The sequence below is a fragment of the Saccostrea cucullata genome, unplaced genomic scaffold, assembly GCF_032062105.1.
Source record: "Saccostrea cucullata isolate Sc308-1 unplaced genomic scaffold, CSIRO_AGI_Scuc_v1 ctg1519, whole genome shotgun sequence".
In the NCBI taxonomy this organism is placed as follows: domain Eukaryota; kingdom Metazoa; phylum Mollusca; class Bivalvia; order Ostreida; family Ostreidae; genus Saccostrea; species Saccostrea cuccullata.
The window spans coordinates 85,826-110,453 of record NW_026921153.1 but is presented as its reverse complement, the minus strand read 5'-3'; the positions used below and the strand labels follow the sequence as shown (position 1 = coordinate 110,453).

The following is a 24,628-nucleotide window of genomic DNA, read 5'->3' as shown; positions in this document are numbered from 1 at the left end:
GGGCAAAATTGTCTGCAAGTGTGAAAGGGCGAAAATAAAACGGGGCGAAAATAAAACTGTACACAGTATTGTGCAAGACTCCTTTTTAAATGAATGCCATTTACCATTAATTTTACTTATTCAAACATTTGATTGTTTGAAAAGTCAGTAATGTACATTTCTTAAAAAATGCTTATCTTGTCTGTCTTTCTGTGTGAATAGTAGTTCATGATATTAATAAACGGAAATATTCAGAATATGTATTAAAATGAAGAATGAAGTGTGCTCGGTCTAAAAAGAAAATCGGACAGCAAAAAGTTTCGGCGCCTAAAAGTATGAAGCAGAATTTATGAAAAATCTGGAAATCAAATTTTCATAGTAATTTAATTGATTAAATTGAATATAAAGAAGAAGGTATGGTTTTAGCTTTATTGCGCCCTAAAAATGTAATGACATCAAAAAGGTTTGAAACTGGCTTAAATATTAGTTAAATAAATGACTCTGAATAATCAAGAAAGAAAATGGCATGAAGGTTTACCATTCTGCAAATATGAGGTCATTAATGTAAATCATTTCTCTATTTTCAACAGAAAAAGGCTCAAAATGGCACATTTCAAGGGTGATTTTCCTTTAGAAAATAGTGTCCACAGCCGTCGCCCACGTTAATTTTTTGATATTTTGTGCAAAATTCAATAACAAATCACATATCTACAGATCTTTGTGGGCGATGCCTGTGGACAATGTTACCTGAAAGAAAATTCCATTGAAAATTGGTGTCTTCTGCAACTTTTTAAGAAAATACGGGAAAATGCACATGTTTTTGACGTCATAAACACATGTGAGAAAAATGACTTGTATGATATTTCTGTATTGAATTTCAATTATTTAAAAAGCATGAGTTTTCCATTTTTACACCAGTTTCATTTTTTAGAAAATCACAGGGCAAAATTTGCATGGAAACCATACCTTCTTCTTACAAAACTATCTACAATTACCATTCAACGTGCTAGTGCAAAGCGACAATGCATTGGAACGTTTTTTTCAGTACACAATATAAAAAACCTTTGTGAAATGAGTATTAGGAAAATATTAAATTCATGGTTATCCGCTAGGAGGCAAATATTTCAAAATCATAATGAGATAGATGGACGTTTGTATCAAATACTATCAATTCTTTTTTGTTGGAAAGACATTTTGAGTAATTAGATATAAATTAGAAGCCATTCCATTCCTTCCATAAACTCACCTTTATTTTCTTTACTTTCAGCCATGGCCTAAAACATATGAAGCGGTTTCAAATTAAAAATATGCTATTCAAATTCCGTTTTGGGTCTTATGCAAGCAAAAACAAGTTTGCTTGTTGCGCCAAAACAGTTCCTTTGATTTCGTTGCACACTAACAAGTAAATATTTACTTAGTGATTCAATAAGCACAGGGCATATTTCATATTTTCTCCATATTTAAAGCTATGTACAGAGTCACGTGATAAATACTACAATGGTATCTAGAATAATTACCAATGCTTTCAGTGAAATGGATACCGGGAGTTTACATGTTTTGGGTAAGTCTTTGATAAATCGTGAGGAATAAATAAGAATCCTATTTATTTCTGCTGGGGACCAGGGGAAAGTGTGCTGAACATGTATTGGGTTCTGAGACCCGTTAAGCAAAAAAATGTAAATTGTTTTCAAACAAACCGTTAAATGTTACCCTTCTTCTTTATAAGTTACTAGTATGAAGTTTGATACACGACAAGATCCAAATACCTTGCTTACAGATGAATTGTCTGAATTTCCCTTTATTCATATTTCACATAAATCTGTTGTGCAAGAATGGCTCCTTTCATTTCACTGCACACCAATAAATAATTAGTTATTGAAGTAATCTAATAGGCAAGGGAAATGGCTTCAAAATTTCTTCCTACAAAAGATGATACAAAATATTTGTGTGATTTACAACAAACGCTAAAGATGATATTGATATGGATATTGAAAAAATTTATAAGTTTATAAGATAATTTTACTTCGTTTTTTATCAGGACATCGTCCACATTTGCAAAACAATGTATTTAATATTTTTACAATGTTCCTCTTACGAGGACTGCATTCTTTTCATTTAATCCATCTCAATATTAATTAAAAAATATAGATACATTATTGTGTTTAAATAATTTGCATAAAATCATTACATAATATGTTCTTTTACTAAACAATGTGACATTCTTACATGAAGAGCTATGAGAGTTAACAAGTGTGAGTAAAGAACGGTAACTAAACGAACGTCTCGCTGCGATATGATATTTAATACCACTCCGTAAACACATATTTGACCTCTATAGTGAGAAATCAACAAATGTTTAATAAAATGATTTTAAGTTCTTGAATTGACTGAGATTCAACATTATAGAAGTCATATAAAAAACCTTTATTTTTGGCGGATATGAACATCTTCAATTTATGCAAGTTTTGCCCATAATTTAAATGTGTTTTGACAGATGTTACCCTTAAATGTATTTTTAAGCATCATGCTCTTAAGCTCTACATCTTTTCCCCCTGGATAAGTAAAGCCCTTTCTATTCTATATATATAAAAAAGTCTATATGCATCATATAAAATGTATATACATGTACGATTAATGTATGTAAAGTATTATATTTATACAACATTGTGTTATGGGAAAACTTTAATTGCATGGCAAAATATTTAATAAATTGTAATCCACTGTCAAGAAACATTTTTATGAAGGTTTTGTTTTGTATTTTATGGAGGTTGCAACCGAAATGGCACATGGCAGATGAAATACATATTTAATTAATAAAACAATTATTCTACTTTCCATCTCAGTTCCCCAGAGGGTTTTTGTGATAGGACCACGTGGTGCTGGGAAAAGTGCAACAATCAACACCATAATAGGAGAGAATGTGGCCAGATCTACGACTGGTCTTAGTTCCGAATCGACAACAAAAGACATTACTCAATATCCTGTGAAAGAACTCAACATTACATTATTGGATACCCCAGCATTGAGAGGACCTGTAATTAGGAAACTGAATCGAGCATTAGTAGGAAGTGATATCATAGGGTTTGTTATTCCTGCACAAAGAATACAGGAGGAAGAAATATCGTGCATCAGGATTTTTCTTACGAAATTTAAACATTTTCTTGGAAAAACTTTTATCATAATTACGAAAGGAAAAAACTATCGTGAAGAGGATTTTTTCAAATGGACAGCTATAGAAGAGCTATTCAATCTATATACAGCTGTTGAACAGAGAATTGTGGTATTTGAAAACGATTTTGAAACGCAAGAGCAGACAAAAGATCAAATCGAAAGGTTTATGTCTGTTGTAAATGAATGTAAAGCCAAAGAATATACCCCTCCACCATCAATCATTGACATGTTAGTTAGCTTTAAATCTGCAATTGAACCTCATATTGTAGCTTTTATAAATGAAATTTGCAAAGTCATACTTTGCACTGCTTTTGAACGTATTAATTCTGTTTCTTTAGAGCCGGTGTTAATTAATGTTCTACAGAAGATCTTACCTTCTAGCAAACCTTTCGAGTATGCTATTTTACTTCCTACATCATGGATTTATTATAGTCCTATCAGTGATGATGTCTTTAGATTTTAGGGAAGAAGTATAATAAAATATTTAAAAAACAGCTAAGTTATGATAGAAAATTATAAATTTTAAAGATGTTTTGAGCGTGCAGAAAATAAAATGCAAATTTAGCCAGTAACAAGAAATACTCCTAATATTTTTTTAAGCTTTTATCTCTGTGTCAAAATAAGTTTATTATAATTAAAAAACAATTGGAAATGGAATAATAATTTCAGCTTTTTAAGAATATGACATCTTTTATAATAATGGTGTAAAGAAAGATTGGCAGGGACAGGTTCATGAATTGAATCCTAATATACATTTATTACTGATCCCATATTTAGCTGATGTTTGAAGGTTTCTTTGATATAATTAATTTTAATGTGCACTTTGAGCCAATCTCATAACGTCAAAATGTACAAATGAGAAAAAATTATTGTTTTGCAGACAAGTGAATGAGATTTATACATTACAAAACTAAAGATTTGTACGTGTGGCGCAGTGATTAGAGCGTCTGATTTAGAATAGTGAAGTTAGGAGTTGAACATTACGTCGCAGATTCGAATCCCACTGTGGGACGAGGACACTCTGCGGATGAGACCGTATAACCTAGATCCCGTGTCGCAGTAGGTGCTAGCACGAAAAAGATCCCTCATTGTTGTGTGCTCTTCAGTGTCAAGTATATGAAAAAATTGCTGCTCTGCACTGGCAAGAGGTGTCGTTCCATTTCAGGTAAAAAATACTTCAGAGGGACGTTATACAACATTATCAAACAAACAAGCTAAGACAAAACCTGTAAAAAATTTCTAATAAATGATCTTTACGTTCTTGATTAAGGAAATTGAAATGTCTGCACATCAATATGGATACTGAATCGGCCAGATATTCAAAGCTTTGTGTTTAAAAAGAATCTCCTTTTTTGACTCTTTGGCTTCCACCTTGAAAGTTAATTTACTTTTGAAAAAAATGATCTGTACGTTCTTGGCACTAAATTTTGATCTGTTTGTGCTAGGACTTCCAATTTCATGTGTATTTCTTTGGATATGTCCTTATCTTGGTAGCAAACAATTGTGACACTTTGACCTTGACCTTGGTGTTAAACTTATCTATATAAAAAATAACACTGAATTTGAAATGTTTACTTCAATGCTAAGGTATTCATTTGTCACATTTGTGTTTTCTTTGTGAAAAGACTTTTATTTATTGTGAATAAATGTTTTCGATTGACCCATGAAAAAGATTGAAAATTCTTTATCTTTAGCCATTAGTGTTTTGTTTCTCGTATTGTTGATAGGAAAAACTCTTAAAACCTTTAATACGTCAATGTTCAAAATATTTTTTTTAGATTTTAGTCTAGAATTTGTTTTAAATAAATTGAAAAGTGTATGAATATATGTATAATTTTGTGAGTTGTCCTTAGTAAACACTAACACCAGCTATAATAAGAATGTTCAGACTAAAAATGAACAAAAGAAACAGTGATGGAGCAATAAGTATCAATGGAACTAGTTAAATCTTTTTTAATGTTTCAAATATTGGAATAAGGCTCACATTATTGACAAAATTTAATACAAAATATAGAATAGAACAAAGATTAATAACAAAAATCTACACAATAATGTATATTGAATCCGGAAAATTCATATTTTATCCCGTGACAAATAAAGTTGCGGTAGGCAGTCTCTAACGATGCGTTATTAGTGAAAGCTGATAAATGTTCATATATGATACAGTAAACAATTACAGTATAAAAGAAAAAAAATATGTATTTTAACATATGGCTCACGAGAGATCATTATGAAAATAACACACTCTCTCTCTCTCTCTCTCTCTCTCTCTGCGTCTCTGTCTCTTGCTCTCTCTCCCCGCTCTCACTATTTTGCTTTCTCCTTTCCTTCTCTCTTCGCTCTCCCCCCTCTTTCTTCTCTCTATTTCCCTCTATTTTTCGGCCTCAAGGGTTATTAAAATATTTTAATACTTCTAATGTAAATCCTAATATTTTTCCTGGATTGTCCTGGATATTTTGAACGGACACCTTTAAGTCACGTGCAGCAATCTTCAGCATATTATAGGTTTTCTTAAAGTCCTCATTGGTGTATATCTTATCAACATTCACCCGTTTCATCTTCTCCACAACGTCGAGCAGTTTTGAAATTTGCTGCTCATTTTCTTCCCCTTTTGCCCTGTTATTAATTCCCACGTACCGGTGTTCACATTTGTGAAGCCAGTAGTGCAAGCGCTTGTCTCCCTTTGCTATTTTTTCCTCCAAATTTTCCCCTATTTGATCAATATGAGTAAAGACAAACACAACGAATTTCCATAGGTCCTCCCCAAACATCTTTGTGATATTGTTTAGGAATTTTTCGTTGTGATCTGAGAAGCTTGTAGCTTTTTGCACGACTAATATGGCGTGAAATCCAGGAGCGGCTTTGATCAAACATTTCTCATATTGTTCCTGAACTATTTTTGTGTCATCAATCGTAGACATTCCAGGTGTGTCAAAACATACTAGCAATCTTTCCATTCTTTTACATTTTATTTGAGAGGCTTTTTGAGTAACAGATCTCGGTGAGCTTTTAGATACTTGAACTTCACTTCCGGCAATAGAGTTGGTTAGGGCGCTTATGCCTACACCTGTAAGACCAGCTATCAGCATTCGACAATTTTCATCATCATCTGAAATCATGATACAATGTATTAGAGATATATTTTGTATTGATATAAAGAATAAGTGCAGTCTTTTTTTCCCAATACCGAAAATAGTTTCATATCCCACAATCGAAGGCCCTTAGTATCAAATTATTGCGAAAACAATATAGGTATAAAGACAGGGAAAAGGCAAAAAGAAATCAGGGGAAAATGGCATAATGATCATTTTTAAGGCCAGGAACGTGTCATCTGACCTTAAAGCTAAAATAATACTGAATTAAAAGTCATTATTTAAGCAATGAATTCATATTTGGGAATTTCGTCTGTCCTTTAACACACCTGACTGTGCGGACAAATTGAATACCGATTTTTAGCGCGGTATGATAATTATTCTGCATGGCCAGGTGTGTTTAGGCCGGTATACACGGTAAGATTTTTATTATAAAATTTGTATTATAAATCAATACAAAATCTTACCGTGTATACACTCTTAATACAGTGTATCATAAGATTTTTCGAATCTCGTAATTTTAACTGTATTAAGAATAGGGCAATGCTCTATTTCTTAATACAGGTCTTAACTTACCTTTCACTTTCAACCAATCAAATACTCCCTTTGGGGGTCATCCTATTTATATTATTACTAAAAAAGCAGATGGTAAATAATAATTACCGACTTTACGAACAAAGACATCAAAAAACTCGTGGTTTTATGGGAAGGGTAATAAGAATTCGTGGAATATGTCAAGCAGTGCAATTAGACGATGTAGACACTTTTATCAGAACCTCATCTTCCATTTTTTATTATGTTTTCTCTGCTCCTATTTTGTATTATTTAATGGACTTTCAATACCGTTCATTATCTCCATACATTTCAGTTTCTGACTTATCGGGAGATATTTTAATGATACATCAAGTGAAAAAAATAGGAAAAAATATATGAATTATCCCCTTATGTTCTACTCCCTAACATTTGATTTTTGAGTGAAAAAGTGTAATTATTACAACTTGCATATGAGGATTCGACTAAATAATTCCCTAAAAATTCATAGAATACTTTATATTTTCTGTAATGTTACACATTTAGTCAATTTATAAAACAAAAAGGAAAAAAACCCATATCAATGAATAATTGAATAAACTCGATTGAAAAGACATGATACACACAAAATCTTTATTCACACACCGTCTAATACATCAACCTGTATATCTGTGGAATCGCCTGAAGGCAGCGTGTGGTGATCTTCATTTTCTGGAGAAAAAAAAATGAAAAGGACAAGATTTAGCTTCAAATAAGTTTAGTTCATCGTTATTTCTATTTGAAAATCATATGACACATTTTGAATAAGTATAGTTTGTTATTTGTAAATGATATCTTATTCAAATTGATTTAGGCCATAAAAACACAGAATTGAAAAAAATACCCACATTCCACAATACTAGAAAATTGAAAAATTGCCTTGAGATTTTGGCTACGTGTTAATTCATAAAAAGGTAAGTTAAACCTGGTTTTTTTACAAATGTTTTTCCTACATAAAAAGATTCATTGTAATTATTAATATACTAGTTTATGTAATTAAGATTTAACCTATCATGATAAAAAGGTAGAATCGTGTAACCAATTAAAAGAGGATGTTTATTCTCCATGGCAGCTGATTCGACCTCTGAGATTATAGGTCTGTGATCATCCTACTTAAAATAGCTCATAGAATAAATATCACTAACAAGATTAATTTAGAATTATAATTTTGAAGAAACACATTTTTTAATCAATCCGCGAGATACAATTTTGCGGATTTCTTCGATAGTCATTGTTTGTTTTAATTTTTATTAAAGTACTCTATGGTATTTTTGTGACCCCTTGTACACCATGATATTATTCTACAAGATAAAACAGAACAGTGAAAAGAAAACACTTACGCTGTTTTGAACGATCATCACGGCTAACTGAGGAATAGGCGACAATCTTTGAACTTGCATCCCAGCAATCAGGCGAGCCTAAAATTACATCAGAGTTTAGTAACAATACAAATGCTGATCTAGTACCTACAGAAAAAAAATTACAGGCTCTATGCATTCATCTTAATTATGATGGGTATAGGCGAAGATTTGTATTTTTCAATATTTCAAACTTGAAAAGCATTTGATCCCAAGCTATTGAGAGCAAACTGTGTTTTTTAGGGTTAACTTGAAGGACCAAATCCCCTTTAAAAAGGGAGATAATCAAGGAAAGGCAAGGACGGGGTCATTAAAGGATCTTCTTAAGAGCCACTTGGACAAAAATAATCAATCCAACATCTTAAAATATTTTCAAAAACAACAGTTTCCTCTTACCGGGAGCAGTGAAGCATTAGGATAAGAAGCGCCCTAGGCCGAGTTGAAAATAACTTTCTAGTAACTTATTAGACATGTAATCAAATATCAAACAAAGATATAGGAAGAGAGGATCGTATGGACTGGAATAAGATCAACACATTAGAAAAAAGCATTGTTACAAAAAAATCAACATTTCTCATGTAAATTTTGCTGAAAGAGATTCAATAAAGGATATGAATGCTTTCATTATACTTAATAAAAAATAGCCATAAGAAAAAAAGCTACAACTAGAAAACATAAATTGAAATGACGATGAACATTTATAATCATAAATTTTTCATCATTTGTGTACATGTACTTTTTATATGAGTTTCTAATTAGTTTAGTATATTATTTCAAAACTGGAAAAAGGACGGAAGAAATACTTGCTTTCTTGATTTTCTTCCTGGATTTCACACTGTGCACAAACTATATCTGAAAAAAAGGTTATTTATAATGAAAAAATGATGAGGATCAAAAGCACATAAGCATAGCCATGGAAAGCCCTAAATTACCAAGTGCCTACCCTATAGTAATGTTTTAATATCAATTCTCTATAAAAATCAAAATTTTAAATAGGGTCGTGGACATGACATATCTCCGATTTAGCTGAAATTCACACCATTTACTACAATTGGTATGTCTTTAATAAATATGATGTTAAAGTCTAACTTTTCAATTTGGTTGCCATGGTAACAGGGATGTTACATTTAGAACCCTCTGATTAAGCAAATTTTGCTCTGTTTTAAATTAAATTTGTGCACATTCAATTAATTAGTAAAAATTCACATGAAAATTATATTATGTGAGCTCATATTACTTAAATCTGAGAAATTAATTTCATTCAAAGATATTTGAATGAAGATTAAGCGATTTTTCATTGCAGCATTAAGGTTGTTAGCAAATTGGCAATTTGCCAAATTTGTCTTTTTTAGTCATATTCAATGAAATTTTTCACTATTTTGACAACTGATATATTTGTAACCATGTATCAATAAATAAACTATATATTCTAAGGTTTTGTGAGAATAAAAAAAATTAATGGGTAAATCAAAAACTTTCTAGAAATTATTGCATGAAAATTGGCAATTTGCCAAAATTGACTTTTTTAGTCATATTCAATGAAATTTTTTACCATTTTGACAACTGATATATTTGTAACCATGTATCATTAAATAAACTATATATTCTAAGGTTTTGTGAGAATAAAAAAAATTAATGGGTAAATCAAAAACTTTCTAGAAATTATTGCATGAAAATTGGCAATTTGCCAAAATTGACTTTTTTAGTCATATTCAATGAAATTTTTCACCATTTTGACAACTGATATATTCGTAACCATGTATCATTAAATAAACTATATATTCTAAGGTTTTATGAGAATAAAAAAAATTAATGGGTAAATCAAAAACTTTCTAGAAATTATTGCATGAAAATTGGCAATTTGCCAAAATTGACTTTTTTAGTCATATTCAATGGAATTATTCACCATTTTGACAACCGATATATTTGTAACCATGTATCATTAAATAAACTTTATATTCTAATGTTTTGTGAGAATAAAAAAAAATTAATAAATTAATGGGTAAATGTACAGCTTTCTAGAAATTATTGCATGAATGACCCCCCCCCCCCCCCCCCTCCATTAATCACAAATAACAGAGAAGATCATCTAACAACATGTTTTACCAAACTGAACAAATTGTTATGTAGTATGAACATATGTCAAGTATTTAAATTTCTTTTCAATAATTAAATAGAACTTCTGAAATTAACTCAGTGACAGGTAAATTAAAATGTTGCCATGGAAACAAATCAGGCTTCTAGTTATTTTAATGTAAATATGAAATAAAACAAGTGAGTTTCCAAAAATTCTTACAAATCTTTTAATGGCCTGTAATTGTGTCCAATCCTTTTGATTTATTCACTAAAATATGTTCAAATTCAAAACAATTGTTTCATGGTTAATTTTTTAAAATGTATAATTAAAGTAAAAAGGAAAACTCATATTTAATAAATGATATGAAAGTATTTTATGAAAATATGAAAGTAGGTCAGACAATATTATGTCAAAACAAGTTGGCAAGACCATCTTGATTATAATGTTTGTTTGCCCTCTCCCAGCTCAGGGTAAAATTATTAAGTTGCCTCGTTAGGTAGGTTGTAAAATCTTTTTCCCAGAAAATTTCATAATATTTGTTGATGAGATGAGATGGATAAAAAAAAAACATCCTGTCTTGCAATGTAAAAAAAGTTTTGAATTTTAGTTAGTCTGTTGGGGGAAGGCAGCCAAATTTGTTTAAATGACCTTATATGCTAAATATTGTGGAATTAATTTTTATTACCACATTGCTTATCAGCATATTCAGATGATCAGTTACATGTATACTATGTTCTTTTAATGGGTATAAATATTTTTAACCATTTGACCTTGACCTTAGACATTGACCGACTTAAAAAAACTTTAACCTTAACCACAACTTTTGAAGTTGGACTAGATTTTCATATTTCACAGGTGTTTTACTTGTGGCAAGACCTTTCTTGGGATACCTCGTGGGAGTCTTGACATAAGCTGAAATGTATGGGGGAATCAGTGTTTCACAATTAATCTTGTTCTCAGTTTTGTTAAAATGTATTCATATATATTCTAAACATACATAACATACTGTGTGAAGCCTGCCAATATAAAACTCTAAATTTGTGAGCCCATGTGGGGGTATATAATAAATCAGTATACCACCTCTCCTGCAGATAGGGGATATAAAAAGGGAAGAAACTGCTTTGCATAAAACTGCTTTTATAGAAAAAAATAAACAAGACATAAATTGGAATGTATGCTTCACTTAAACAGTGACATTTTTTGAAAATACAAGAATTAATCAATTTAGAATACACATATTCTCTAAGGAAAACAGATGCCCTGCTTAAAAAAATTTTTGCTAAAATGTGTTCCTTCATATTCTCTCATTTGATGTAAGCTTGGTTTCCTCGAGTTCACATTTCTTTATGTCCTTTTGTGTAAGTTTGAAAAGTAGCTCAGCCTTGCAGTATTGATTTGCTGTGGATTTTAGTAATGATCATTAGAAAACCCTCTCTATGTCCATCTTGCACCAGTGACAACTTTTACTGGATCCTCTTTTCTTTCTGTTATTTTTCCTACTTTGTATTATTCATGTAAGATTTACTTCCAGTCCACTGTGAAATTTTTTTTTGGGGGGGGGGGCTGTATGTCCTCTGCTCTGGTCATCTCTATCTGTTCACATGAAAATAAAAAAAAAAATAACATTAATTTTTGGTCACTGTGGATAAAAATTCATTTAAAAATTGTTTCAAAAACTTAAAACTGGAATCTTAAAATTTTGCTATATATAAAACATATACATTTTCAACCTATAAACATTATTATCTCCCTGTATGCATTGTTGTGGCAATCATATGTCTTAAGTCACCATGAATCCATGCAACTTAATACACACTACATGTACCTGTGTGGTCTCCTTGCTAGAGGATCTGTAATCCTGAGAATCTTCATTAGGAAAATCTTGCAAGGGCTGCAATGATCAATTTAAAATTATTTTTTAATTTGAAAGTTTGGGTTAAAATCCTGAACATCATATATATATTACATGTACCTTATATTTACATGTTATCCTGAAAATTTTCTGAATCAAGAGGAATGATTGATAAAGGAGTGGATTTAATGTTGTCATCAAGCATTTTTTTTTTTCAATTTACTTATAAAGCTTTTCTGCAGTTTGGACAAATTGCCAGAGATATAGAGACTAAGAGTAGAAATGAATTTGACAACAATTAATTTCTAAAGTGGAAAATAAAATGTATTTATATAATCATGAATTAATTGTAATAAAAACATACATGTTTTATGGATACTAACGTAATGTGGTATAATTTATTTTGTTCTTTAATGCGACTATTTTTAATTTGTACAGTATGTCCTTGACACGTTAAGTACACAGCATCAGACTGATCTCATCTGTAAAGATCAATATTGTCAAACTAAAACTATTCATATTTAAAATGTGTGCAAGATTGATATGCCTGCAATATATAGCTGAAAAACTGTGATCAGTAAAATAAAATTATGAGACAGAAAGCTGCATCTTGGAAAGTACAAATGGAGTTGCCATATTCTAACACCCTTGGATAGATTTCTTTTCCTACTTTACAATACATCACCTTGCAGAGCAAATAAATTCATTGTATCAAGGTCCCAAAAGTGATTTCACAATAGTATGACAAAGTATATGTACATAGATCTAGAACACAATTAGCATTTGTAAATCTGTGTGTCTGCATGTACTTTCATAATTTTACACTTACACTTTTTTTAATCAATTCTTTAAAATATTCTACAGTCCTGATATTGCTTAAAATTTCAAAAAATCTAACACACTATTCAGTTATCATTGTCAGAAGTCAAAGGTTTAATATTTCCGAGGTATGATTTCTACAAATCCTGTTTGTAAAAATAGATTGGACACAAGCATATTATAATTTAGAAAAATAAATTCATACAAACAATTTTCTTCAAATATACTGAATTTTATAGAAAATAAAATACCAGTACCCAAAACGGGCACATATATTGCACAGTAGTATTTGATTCAATGTCATGTACATGTAATATGTGCAACTCAACTGTGCATCCAAGTTTTCATGGTTTTGTTTGTTTTTATTGTCTTATATTTCATTATACAGTCAGTTACCTAATCCGAGATTCCTCTGACTCTAACCCCTGCTTTTATATTGTAACTTGTGCGCACAAGTCACAATATAAAAGCGGGGGTTAGAGTCAGAGGAATCTCGGATTATCAGTTACCATGCAGGTGCACACAGGTACATGTGATACCTGAATAGAATTATGAATAAAAAAATACTTACACATTGTAATCGGGATCGGTCAGGGACTACCACACCACTACATGTATCTCTCGATCTCTATTTCAAAGACATCTTGAAGGGAACAGCTAAAATCCTCTCGGCCTTCGCCCCCATTCCACCCTGATTTCCTCATATTTTCTTTTCTACGAGTAGCTATACGTGTAATACTCATCATGTCCAGATCAACTCTATGGCTTTTCTTAAAGATTATCCCAACTTTGTCAACTGTTTTTCATCAAATTCTGAGTCTCTTGAGGTAGAATTTTCCTGAACAAGATGTTTCAAAACAAGAAGAAAAACTGCAGATTTCATTGTCTGCCATCTTGTTTACAATTTACACATTTTGTATTCTTCAATGCCGAAGAGCTCCAACAAGGGAAATAACTCGGATAGAGAAAAAGCACATTTAGACCAACTTTATAGTGTAATAAAACGTTTATTTTTCATTTACCCATAAATGTTTTAAATGATATTTGCAAAATAACATTTCTTGAATCTAAATCTCCCTACTAGAATTTTCACATCACTTGTCAAAGTCTTTAAATATTAAGTCTAACAAGGGAGGTAACGAGGACTAATTATTCACTTTTTGGGCATCAGAAAATTAGAAATTGTAAAATTTTTGTGACCTTGGCTATTTTTTACATAGTTTTGATTGTCATGAAGGATATAAAAAAATATGAACATAAACAGCTTTGTCTAGTAAATATTTTTTTGATATTATTGATAAATAGCAAAATCCACTATAATTTACACCTTCTAGTCCCGTTTCCATGGCAACCGGATAAACTACCATGCTTTCTTTCATATAGTCAATCTTTTCATTCATTGAAGTTTCAGTAATAAAAAAATTAGCTGAATCGAAGACATCGCGTGGCCACGTCATTTTGATATTTACGTAGAATTGGTATTAATTATAATGGCATTACTTTGGTCAATCTTAGTTAATTGTCTAATACTTAATTTTCTATTTATTTGTCTTTGCCATTTCTTACAAATTTGAATTTTGTTCATGTTCTCATGAACTACCATGGATAACACCGTACTTGACGTCAAAACTATAGTGCAAACTGTTTTGCATTAAAAATGACAGTTGAATGGCGTAAGTTGTGGTAACTCATCAGAAAGCAACACAAATATAACAAACAAGTTGCTGTCCTTTAAAAAAGGACTGCTATACGTGGACTATATGCATGTTTGTCTAAACGAAATTCAATTAAGAAATTTTAATAGGGTGTAATGAATACTTATGTATGTTTGTTCAAATTTTCCACAATGATCTGCCTACTTATGACTGATTGTAGTCTCAATGCAATATTGTTAAATTTTATCTCCGATTAGCGGCCTTTAGTTTTGTCAGTTTCAAAAATTTGGCTACTTTGATACATGTAACACATAATGGCTAGGATGTGACACCTGTTGTGGATTTATGCGGAAGAAATCTATCAGGGGGAAACATAGATCTGATGGTACACATGTATCACAGCTCTTTAGCACGCAGATTTTTTGTCGGACCTCCCCCCCCCCACACACACACACATTAAAAGCCGTTGCTATATATACATGTACAAGAGTATGATGTAACACAAGAGTATTAGGTCAAAGCATTAGTGAAAATGGTCTGTGTCAAGTTGTGTTAATCATTATTATAACAAAAACACCAAGATCTCTGAATTTATCATAGTGTTTATAATCACAACAATTACCCCCTCATATGTATATGTACACCAAAAGCAAAACCATAAATGAAGGTGTGTAAACAGGGAATCAAAATATATGGGGTTTTTTTTTATTTACCTTTCGTAGTAATGGATCAAGTCGAGAAACTCTAATGTAATCTATAAACCATCACGTTATAAATAGAAATAAACCCAGCAAATTAAATATCTGTCAACGAAACAAAAGACTCCGAAAACTGAGATTTTTATTAAAAAATTTCGAGGTTTAAGGACAAAACTTCTCGAGAAATGAGTGGAACATTATGATAGATGAACGTGACAAATAAATAATAAAGTTATCAATCAAAGATAGATTTCCCCATGTTCTTGCAAGAAACACTTAAGGAAAGAAATGGCAAAGCTTCACCTTGATCGATATTTTGTTCAGGATTCTAAAATTCAGAAATATCATAAGAATCTTTATCATAAACTTTCTGAAATGTGTGTAAAACATTGTAAATGTTGGTTTTAATTTCAATTTGCTATGGAGATTTAGCCAGTTTATGAAGAGGTTTCCTTTTTTAAATTAGATATTTGTAGTGAAATCGCATGCCGTCCTTTACCACTTGACATTTAAGTATTTTAATTTAAATGTTACACAACGACACAAGTGAGAAATATACTTATTTTTGACTTTTTATAGATTCCTGATGTACTTGAAATCGAATCGGGAAAAATGTCATGATGTTAACCTTAACAGCCGTTCGTTTCTCGAATACGACTGAGTCAACCATTTTTTGTCACAAGTGATCTACCTTATGACGTCATTTTCACATTGTGACGTCACAAACTTGGAGCAAAATATTCCATTACATATGCTATTTATATGTGTATGACTCTATGTCTGTCAAATTTCATTCTGATCTGAATCGTGGTTTTGTAAATATAGAGATAGTTCGCGAACTGTTTGAGCACCCCTCGTAAATTTCTACACGAGAAAAGAAAACACTTACTGTGGCCTTCAGTTTGAAATTCAGGTATATCAATTATCAAAAGTTCTTTTCATTCACATATTGACACGTTATATCCTAATAATTTAATTTTATTTGTATTCTCGCCTCTCATTGGTTGATTTCCAAAAAGGAACGCATAACATTTTGTATAATCTGGTTTGGTATGGGGACACACCCCCTTGACGACCAGCTTAATCATCATATCCATGCAATCCCGTCATTTCCAGTCCTCGGAATCCATGGAAAATTCCAGATTTAATCAATGTACCTTCAACTTTAAACAATTACTCGTTCTTACCTCATGTAAACAAACATCATGGCTGCTAGATCTAGATCAGTTATTACCTCCCCTCTCTTCAAATCACTTCCGTTACTACGGTTGTATTATTGCGCGGTAAATTTGAACTTATAAAAAGCAACATAATTTTACATCAAAAGTTGTTTAATTATTTCAAAATTAAATTATAAGGAATGACTCTAATTCTTGGCCATATTATCGAGTATAATCTGGTTTGGGTCAGTTTACGCTTTTTTATAATCCGCTTCGCGGATTATAAAGCGTAAACTGACCCAAACCAGATTATACTCGATAATATGGCCAAGAATTAGAGTCATTCCTTAAATAATTTAAGTTCACTTGTATCAAGCAATTTCATTGGCTGAATCATTCAGAGGAACATATAATATTTTGGATAACATAACTTGCCTACGTCACAATGGGTTACGTCAAAAATGTATTACTCCGCTTGACGTTACTTTTAAAATAATGCTCAATTTGAAGTCATTTTCCGGAGGAAATATTGTCTCATTGTCTACACTGGAATTAAATTATAAGGAATGAAGCTAATTTCAACTTATGTTATCCGATATAACAAAACTAGGGGCAGTTTACGCTTTTTTGTATGTAAACCGCTTCGCGGTTTATAAAGCGTAAACTGCCCCAAGTTATGTTATATCGGATAACATAAGTTGAAATAAGCTTCATTCCTTAAGTGAACTAGAAGGAAAAGCATCACAGAGTCTGACACATTAGTTTCATATTTGGATATTTTTTTTTTACTTAGAAAAAAACGTTAATGGTAATTGAACAACCAAACTTTATAATAAATGTGATGACTTTAACTTTTCATTGAGCAAGACTTATGATAAATGTACAACTTTTTCTTTTATCTCAAAAAAGTATCTTCAAATAATTCTGCATAAATTAACCCAAAGATATTGTAGTAAATGTTAAGTCAAAAATTACTAATTAATAAAATTACGCAATGTTAAGCGCTGTTCAATTAAGGTACAATATGAATAGATGGTAGTACTAAGAAACCTTATTTCCAATCATGCCAATCTCACCCCTACACTCGGCCATTGCCTACAGAAAAGAAACGGGCTTCAAAAAGATTTTCGATTCTGTTAAAAATCAGTTTTGAATCTTAAAAAAATGTCTTTTCGATCCGCTGCAGCTGATCCGCCTCTGATGTTATGGAGGTCTGTGTTTGATCTCCTCACGATTTCTATCGTTAAATCATGCACGGACGTTAGGCTTGATTACACACTTCGTTATCTACATATATTATTTATCAAGTATTTCAATGTACACAGGAAAACCCTATTAAAACAATTTCCCTACATTTTGCGCAAATCATTAGTGATGAAAGACAATGATATCATCTACAACCAGTGCTAACACATTTAGAGAAATGGATAGCGGGAGTTCACATGTTTCGGGTAAGTTTCTGTTAACCATATAGAGAGTGTCGAGATGACAGATAAAAATCCTTTATGTGTAATATCGGACTAAGGTTTCGATCTACCCTTGGTGGACAGAGGAGGTGTACTAATACATCAATATGTAACTGGTACATTTTAAGTACAGTTATCAGACAGAAGCATTTTAGGGAACAAAACTGCCTGGGGGTTTTTTTGCTCAAAAAATTATGAAAAACCAAACCGTTAAGCACTAAATTTTACTTTTGATTTAGCATGATCACTTTACGGGGTGATCAGACTTTTCTGTTCATTACATTGAGGTTTTCTGAATTCAATCCACCATACTCTAATGAAGTAGTACACAGAAACATGTCGTAAAAATGCTTTGTTTATTGGATTCGTGGTATTTTTTGATCTGATGACCCGCGCCTGTCAAATCGAAATGATCAAGTTACTATTATAGAACAGTTAAGCTACATAGCTTAGTTTTGATTTATCATTTTTTGTGTTGAAAATGATTGACAAAATTTCGGGAAATGTTTTTTTTTTTTCTTTTGTGTTTTATTTTTTAACTAAATAATTTCTCCACCTTGCAAACTTCTATAATTCATGATCAGAAAATACCTTTTTTTCTAACATTCATGAACCGGAAGGTAGGAGACATTCATTGGATTCAATGACGTACATGTATGAAAGTAAATAAAAGACCACTAAATAACGGTACAGTTGTGGCGCCCCTTCATCATTATAAGGTTTTGTGTAGTTTGTCCTCAGTCGGTAACAAATCTTATATTTATCCTTATCAAAGACAATTAACTACTTTTTTTTGAAAATAATGAGATACATATACATATCGATGCCTTCTTTAATTTATTCGACGAAGATCATATAATCTTTCCCTCCGTCTAAAACTCTGCTCAAATTGCCTAAAAAAGTACACATTCGGTGGCCAGTTTTTTCTGGGCACAACTTAATCTGATGAAATTAACCAAAAGGAACATTACCTTTTTTTCAAATGAATGCTTCAAAATGCCAAATGCTAAATAGGTCTTAAATTATTATTTTTTCGGAATCCCTGGGTAAAGCCCTTCAAAATAAAGCATTATAGCATTTGAATTAACCAGAAAATCTCATTTTAGATTCACTTCCCCTGAAGGTGTTTTTAATTGGACCTCGAGGAGCTGGAAAAAGTGCAACAATTAACACCATATTAGGAGAGAAGGTGGCTCCATCAACATCAGGCCTCAGTTCTGAATCTACGACAAAAGACATTACCGAGTATCATGTGAAGGATCTCAACATTACATTAGTGGACACGCCAGCATTAAGAAAACCGGTGACCAAGAAAATCCATCGAGCACTTGCAGGAAATGACATCATAGGTTTTGTTATTCCTGCGCAAAGAATGCAAGTGGAAGTGATTTCAAGTATCGGACTTTTTTTGAAACATTTAAGACATTTTCATAAAAGAAGTTTTATCATAATTACGAAAGGCAAGAACTACAATGCAGAAGGTGTATTCAATTGGAAAGCTATAGAAGAGTTATACAATATATATACAGCTGTTGAACGGAGAATAGCAGTGTTTGAAAACAATTTTGAAACGCAAAGGCAACAAAAAGATCAAATTGAAAAGCTATTGTACATTGTAAATAAATGCAAAGCAAACGAAACATCTCTTCTACCACCAAGCACTGATAAATTAGTTAAGATTAAATCTGCAATCGCTGTTGCTTGCTTTGAAGAAGGTGGCAATATCATAGTTCATACTGTCATTAACATTATTGAAAGAAGCTGTTATGATATATTAGAGTCATTGACTAAGAATGTTCTTCAAAAGACAATATTCTCAATTGCACCTACAGTTTTTGAATTGTCTTCTTACAATTCTATATTATGGATTTATTTTTGATTTTACTTGTATTTTTCTGAATACATTTGTGGATTTTATAAATAAATTTTGGGCACAAAAATGAAAAGTTAAAAAATAAGAAGTCAATGCAATCAAAAAAGGTTAAAGGATTAAAAAAATAATCGGTAAGGCACAAAAACAGGTTTTCATAGTTTTGAGCAACGTCATTCCACAGAATATGAAGGTAAAATGCATCGTATTGAAGCCTGAAACATAGAAAGAGAACAAAAAGTTTTAAGATCAAACGTCAATTAAACAAACAGAAGCAGAGCAAACACGGATCAGAAGTCATCAGAGGTGGGATCAGGTGCCAAGAAGGAGTTAGAATCACCCTGCCGATTGGTCTCACCCGATGTGTGCCCCTTGCCATGTTTGGGATAAACGGAATAACCTTGTCGGCTGTTCAGTGTGTAAATGGCCTAAAATGGTATGAAAACATCAATCAGCATTTGAATTAATGATAAATTGGATATGCTGACAAGGTCACCTTATCGATCATAGAAATAACAAAATGATGATTTAGAACAATACTGCTGATATCCTCTTTCATCAACTTGTTTGTCAATATTTTACCTCTTTTAGATATTATTCATACGTAGAGCATGCTCTTGTGAAACGAATCAACTAAGATATATGATATAAACCCTGTATGCAGTGAAGAAGGTTTATTGCTGTATACGTAAGGGAAGTTGACGAAAGAAAGGTTAAAGTCATCACGTGAATCAAAGCTTGGTTGTTAGATTGCCATAAAGATTTTTTTCAAGTAAAATATCTAAATATGAAACAGAAGCGTCAGACTCTGCATTTACATCTATTTATACCTTCAGATCTTGATGACTGCAGTTTATTTAAACAATAAAATGCTTTCTTTGTTTGTTGTTACTGGAATGAACGGAAGCAGCTGCGACCGTTCATTCCAGTAACAACAAACAAAGAATTAAAGCATTTTATCGTTTATATTTATATCTGTTTAAATAATCAATTAAAGTAGGATTAAAAAGATTAATTATTGTATTAATGATGCGAACGTCTTTATACGTTTCATTGATGGAACAGCCACTGATTAAGAAATCTGTACCAGGCGACCTGCTGACTGTAGTTTATGCAGTGATGAACGCAATGGGGTTTCTTAAGAAATAAAGGAGAAAATATTCAGTGGATGTAAATATATAATCCTATTGTGGGTTAAACGGAAATTAATTAAAGATTACTTATTTTTCCATTCCAGACTTGTGAGATTCATTTACGAAAGCATATATTTGTTTCTAAAATTCAGTAAAATATACTGATGTACTGTTTTATTTCAGTGATGCGATACAAAATGAAATATACATATTCAGTAAGTTGATATCACATGTTAATATGGCAAATTTCAAGTTTAAAGTAGTCTTCGTAGAAAAAGCATGCAGCGCGCAATTAAAAAAAGTAAAAATATATGTAAAATTAAACAAGATACAGAGATTATTTTGGCCAGTATCTTCATGAATGTACTGGTTCATCGATAGGCGCGGTTAAGAAAGATCACGTGTGGGGCGGGACAAATGTAGAAACAGTCGCTGGGCTTAGAGCACGTGGATTGGCGGAATCAAGAGCATGTACATATATGGAATAACTTTCATTTTTTTTAAATTTAAAATTACATTCATTTGTACAAAAAAAAGAAAAGAAAGAAAAAGAAAAAAAAAATACTTGCAATCTTTTACAATTTTGGGATAAACAAAATCTTTCAAATGTTCAGTTCAAAAATTCAGGTTTGCTCTAATACTAGGAAAGATAATCCTGTAAAAATCGTTATTGATGTGTAAGAGTTGTTTTTCGTAAGTTAATTATAACCTCCCGAGTACCCTGATGCATATATTTATGTTTTTTTATTTGGTTGATTGTTTGTTGTTTTTTTTTTGTTTTTTGTTTTTTTATTTTTTCCATTAAAAAAACATAATTTAACATATGTATAATTTCTATACGAAACCTGTCATAAATTACCTGTGCCTTCAGTCATTTGATATATTGATAAACCTTGCCGCTCGACACTAAATATATAAATTCTAAGGTTTGGGTATAACAGAAGACACTTGTCTCTGGTGAGGTGTATGCAGTCTATACGTAGACATTAAAATGACCTCACTCCCACGTGAGTACTTTATTTAATGATCACTGGCTTTTATTTCCTAAATTGCTGTTTATGTAGACAGATATATATGGATTACTTAAAAAAAATCCGAAATTGATGGGAAATGGTTATTTTTGAGCATATTAATTTTCGTAATTATAATGAGATAGGGCTATGGCCTACAACATGTCGTTGAGAAAATTTTATCATTTACGCTTCAAAATATTTATAATATTTCTTTTTCTTTCAAAAACTGATTTCATCATGATTATAGATTTAGTCCTTATGCCCTTACATCCCAGTTCTAAAAGGTCTTATGTCCTCCAAAATTAAATTGTTTTTGTAAAATGTACCAGGGAAAAATCATTTAATTGCTTGTGACCTTTTCAAATTTCTAAATATTATCAGAACTAAACAATGAGCAAATGGTACTATTCTATTATTAGCTGAATTCAATCAGTTGTAAGCAGTCTCTTATGTATTAATGTTGTTTTGACCATAAAAATAGCCTTTTGTTGTTACAAACACACCAGATGGAAATCAGTCCCGAAGGACGGAATAAATAAAATTTATTATCTGGATAATTCATCAATTATAAACCATTGAAACCTTAAGTACATTGAACAGCTTTGCCATTTTTGTGTATATCTCCATCTTTTGAATGTCTTGTCATTTGATAACATCATTGTTAATCATATTAAAATATATTACAATTATGACGTTTGAGGTCTCTCTCTTCATTATATTCTTTTCGAGAAAAAAAGTTATAATAAACACATGAAAGAAATGAAATATCAACTGTACATACAAAAATTAAATAATAAAAAGAAGTGAAAAAATAAAATCTCACGGAATATTAAAAAATATATTTTTATTAATGTACTTTAAGAACTTAAAAATTTATCAATGTACTTTAGAACTAAAAATTTACTAATGTACTTTTAGAACTTAAATTTTTTTTTATTCAAAATGAAAGTTTTGAAACATATTTTTCATTTCAAGGGTGGTTATTTCGTTTTCGTTTTGTTTTTATCTTTTTGATTTTATGGTTGACTGTTTTAAAATACCTGGATTTGCTTTTTTTTTTAAAACAATACCCATTAAATTAATGCTAAATATATCAATCTATTATATAGACTTTGAGTTAAAATTTGAAATGCCACTTTCTTTATCATACGTCTATGCTTTTGAATACATTTGTATCCTAAAATAGTTCATCTATTTTAAGTCAATCTAGAGTCCTCCTACATTCCCGACGTTTATCTTAAACTTTTCAACCATTCATAAGGATTTTCCTATCACCTTATTCTATTTAGGTATTGTTTATTTTGAGTTGAAATGGAATTTCCCATCTTTATATTCTATTCAGGTATTGTTTATTATCTATTTAAAGTAAAAGAGATAAGAATGTCATGTCCTTATTTCATATTTAATAAAAACAGGGGAAAGGTAGTCTTCATCTATTTCAAAATAATAATACTTTTTTTATGTATCATATTACGTAACACTATCTTGGACATGTTTATTATGTATTTATTGCAGAAAATATAGTTTTTATTTATATGAATTATATTTAAGACGAAATTGTCTCAAATTGAATTTCCTTTTTATATGAAGAACATATTTTTATTGACATCTGCAAAATTTTCATAAGTTGTTGAGAATTGAAATTTCTCATCTTAACACTAACTTGCTGTTTACAATAATACTTTTTAATATTAATATAAGTTTATTATTATGTGCAAAACAAAGGCAAATATGTAAAAAAAAATTTGCTTTTACTTATTATGTTTTTCTTTAATATATACATATATTAAAATTAAACGCAAAAAGAACCCTGATATCAAAAGTAGTAAAGCATTTATAATACTGCAGATAATTACTTATTGCTTTAAGTACGTTATAAAGCGTACATAAACAGTTGCTAAGAAATTCTTTTCCTTAATTTGAATGAATGGCGTTAGACGGTGTTTCAGCAAACATGTCCCGACCTTGCGATTTCAATAAAAAATAGGACAGTATACAATTAAAGGAATCTTCTAGTTAAATGACCGAAGGACTACCTCATATGCCTCTGTTTACTAAAAGTTTTATTCAGCAACAATTAAATTACTACTAGGTTAAACACGTGATCAAGGTCAATATTCACTGAAAATTGATAACAAGCATCTAGATTATTAGGAAATATTTGTGAATGACTATGAATCTGTTTTAGGTCTCTCTGTTCTCTATTTAGATTACTTCTGATAAAGAAATCCATTTGTAGACTCACAGATTAAGCACGGTACTACTATATTCCATATATAGATTCCTTGTCAACAGCCCGAGTACAGATAGTGGAACTGTAATAAGAGTACAGGGAATTTGTGAATGAACAACCGCTACAGTTGAGGTCGGAGAGGCTACAACCTGAATTATAGAAAAATTCCAAAGGTATCTTATAGCCAAAACTCTATTGTTAACTTGTATATTTTCTATAGGGTTTGCATTTTAGATGTTAAAGAAGACATGCTTTTAAATTAAAAGCATGACTCAATTCTATTTTTTTTACTGTTGCCCTTAAAGTACAATTAGCTTCAATAATTTAAATTTTGTTAATTGTATTATATGAAGCTTACACCTAAAGTTATTTTTCAAATTTTCATAAATTCATAAATTCATTTTGCCTTGGATGCAGATTCAATATATTTCTTAAAAAGGAATAAAGGTTAGAATTTATTTAGAAAACACGAAAACACACGG

At 31.0% G+C, this 24,628-nt stretch overlaps 3 protein-coding genes and 1 long non-coding RNA gene across 5 annotated transcripts; 2 read left to right on the top strand and 2 right to left on the bottom strand.

Moving 5' to 3' along the window:
• Positions 1-1,474: 1,474 nt before the first annotated feature.
• LOC134259294 (uncharacterized) lies at positions 1,475-3,613 on the top strand. The gene is made up of 2 exons (XM_062741894.1): positions 1,475-1,540; positions 2,823-3,613. Exons 1-2 carry the CDS (start codon positions 1,477-1,479, stop codon positions 3,611-3,613), a joined length of 855 nt encoding a protein of 284 aa, XP_062597878.1. The 5' UTR covers positions 1,475-1,476.
• A 1,870-nt stretch (positions 3,614-5,483) lies between these two features.
• Positions 5,484-7,480, bottom strand: LOC134259291 (GTPase IMAP family member 4-like). Its single transcript, XM_062741893.1, has 2 exons — positions 7,419-7,480; positions 5,484-6,259 (listed from the first exon to the last, which is right to left on the bottom strand). Exon 2 carries the CDS (start codon positions 6,237-6,239, stop codon positions 5,535-5,537), a length of 705 nt encoding a protein of 234 aa, XP_062597877.1. The 5' UTR covers positions 6,240-6,259; positions 7,419-7,480; the 3' UTR covers positions 5,484-5,534.
• A 4,172-nt stretch (positions 7,481-11,652) lies between these two features.
• On the bottom strand, positions 11,653-14,350 carry LOC134259299 (uncharacterized). 2 transcript variants are annotated; one of them, XR_009990319.1, is made up of 3 exons: positions 13,490-14,350; positions 12,073-12,138; positions 11,653-11,840 (listed from the first exon to the last, which is right to left on the bottom strand). It is a non-coding gene; the product is annotated as an uncharacterized LOC134259299 (long non-coding RNA). The 2 variants fall into 2 exon arrangements; XR_009990318.1 differs by lacking the exon at positions 13,490-14,350 and having other exon boundaries at positions 12,073-12,499.
• A 3,342-nt stretch (positions 14,351-17,692) lies between these two features.
• Positions 17,693-19,844, top strand: LOC134259290 (GTPase IMAP family member 9-like). Its single transcript, XM_062741892.1, has 2 exons — positions 17,693-17,882; positions 19,004-19,844. The coding sequence occupies exons 1-2, from the start codon at positions 17,816-17,818 to the stop codon at positions 19,774-19,776; spliced, it is 840 nt and encodes a 279-aa protein (XP_062597876.1). The 5' UTR covers positions 17,693-17,815; the 3' UTR covers positions 19,777-19,844.
• The last annotated feature ends 4,784 nt before the right edge of the window (positions 19,845-24,628 follow it).

Excerpts from the sequence above, each read along its gene's own strand:
- LOC134259294 (XM_062741894.1), top strand. The coding sequence starts at position 1,477 with ATGGTATCTAGAATAATTACCAATGCTTTCAGTGAAATGGATACCGGG. Across the intron at positions 1,541-2,822 it reads CGGGAGTTTACATGTTTTGG|TTCCCCAGAGGGTTTTTGTG; the intron begins GTAAGTCTTTGA and ends TTTCCATCTCAG.
- LOC134259291 (XM_062741893.1), bottom strand. The coding sequence starts at position 6,239 with ATGCTGATAGCTGGTCTTACAGGTGTAGGCATAAGCGCCCTAACCAAC.
- LOC134259290 (XM_062741892.1), top strand. The coding sequence starts at position 17,816 with ATGATATCATCTACAACCAGTGCTAACACATTTAGAGAAATGGATAGC. Across the intron at positions 17,883-19,003 it reads CGGGAGTTCACATGTTTCGG|ATTCACTTCCCCTGAAGGTG; the intron begins GTAAGTTTCTGT and ends ATCTCATTTTAG.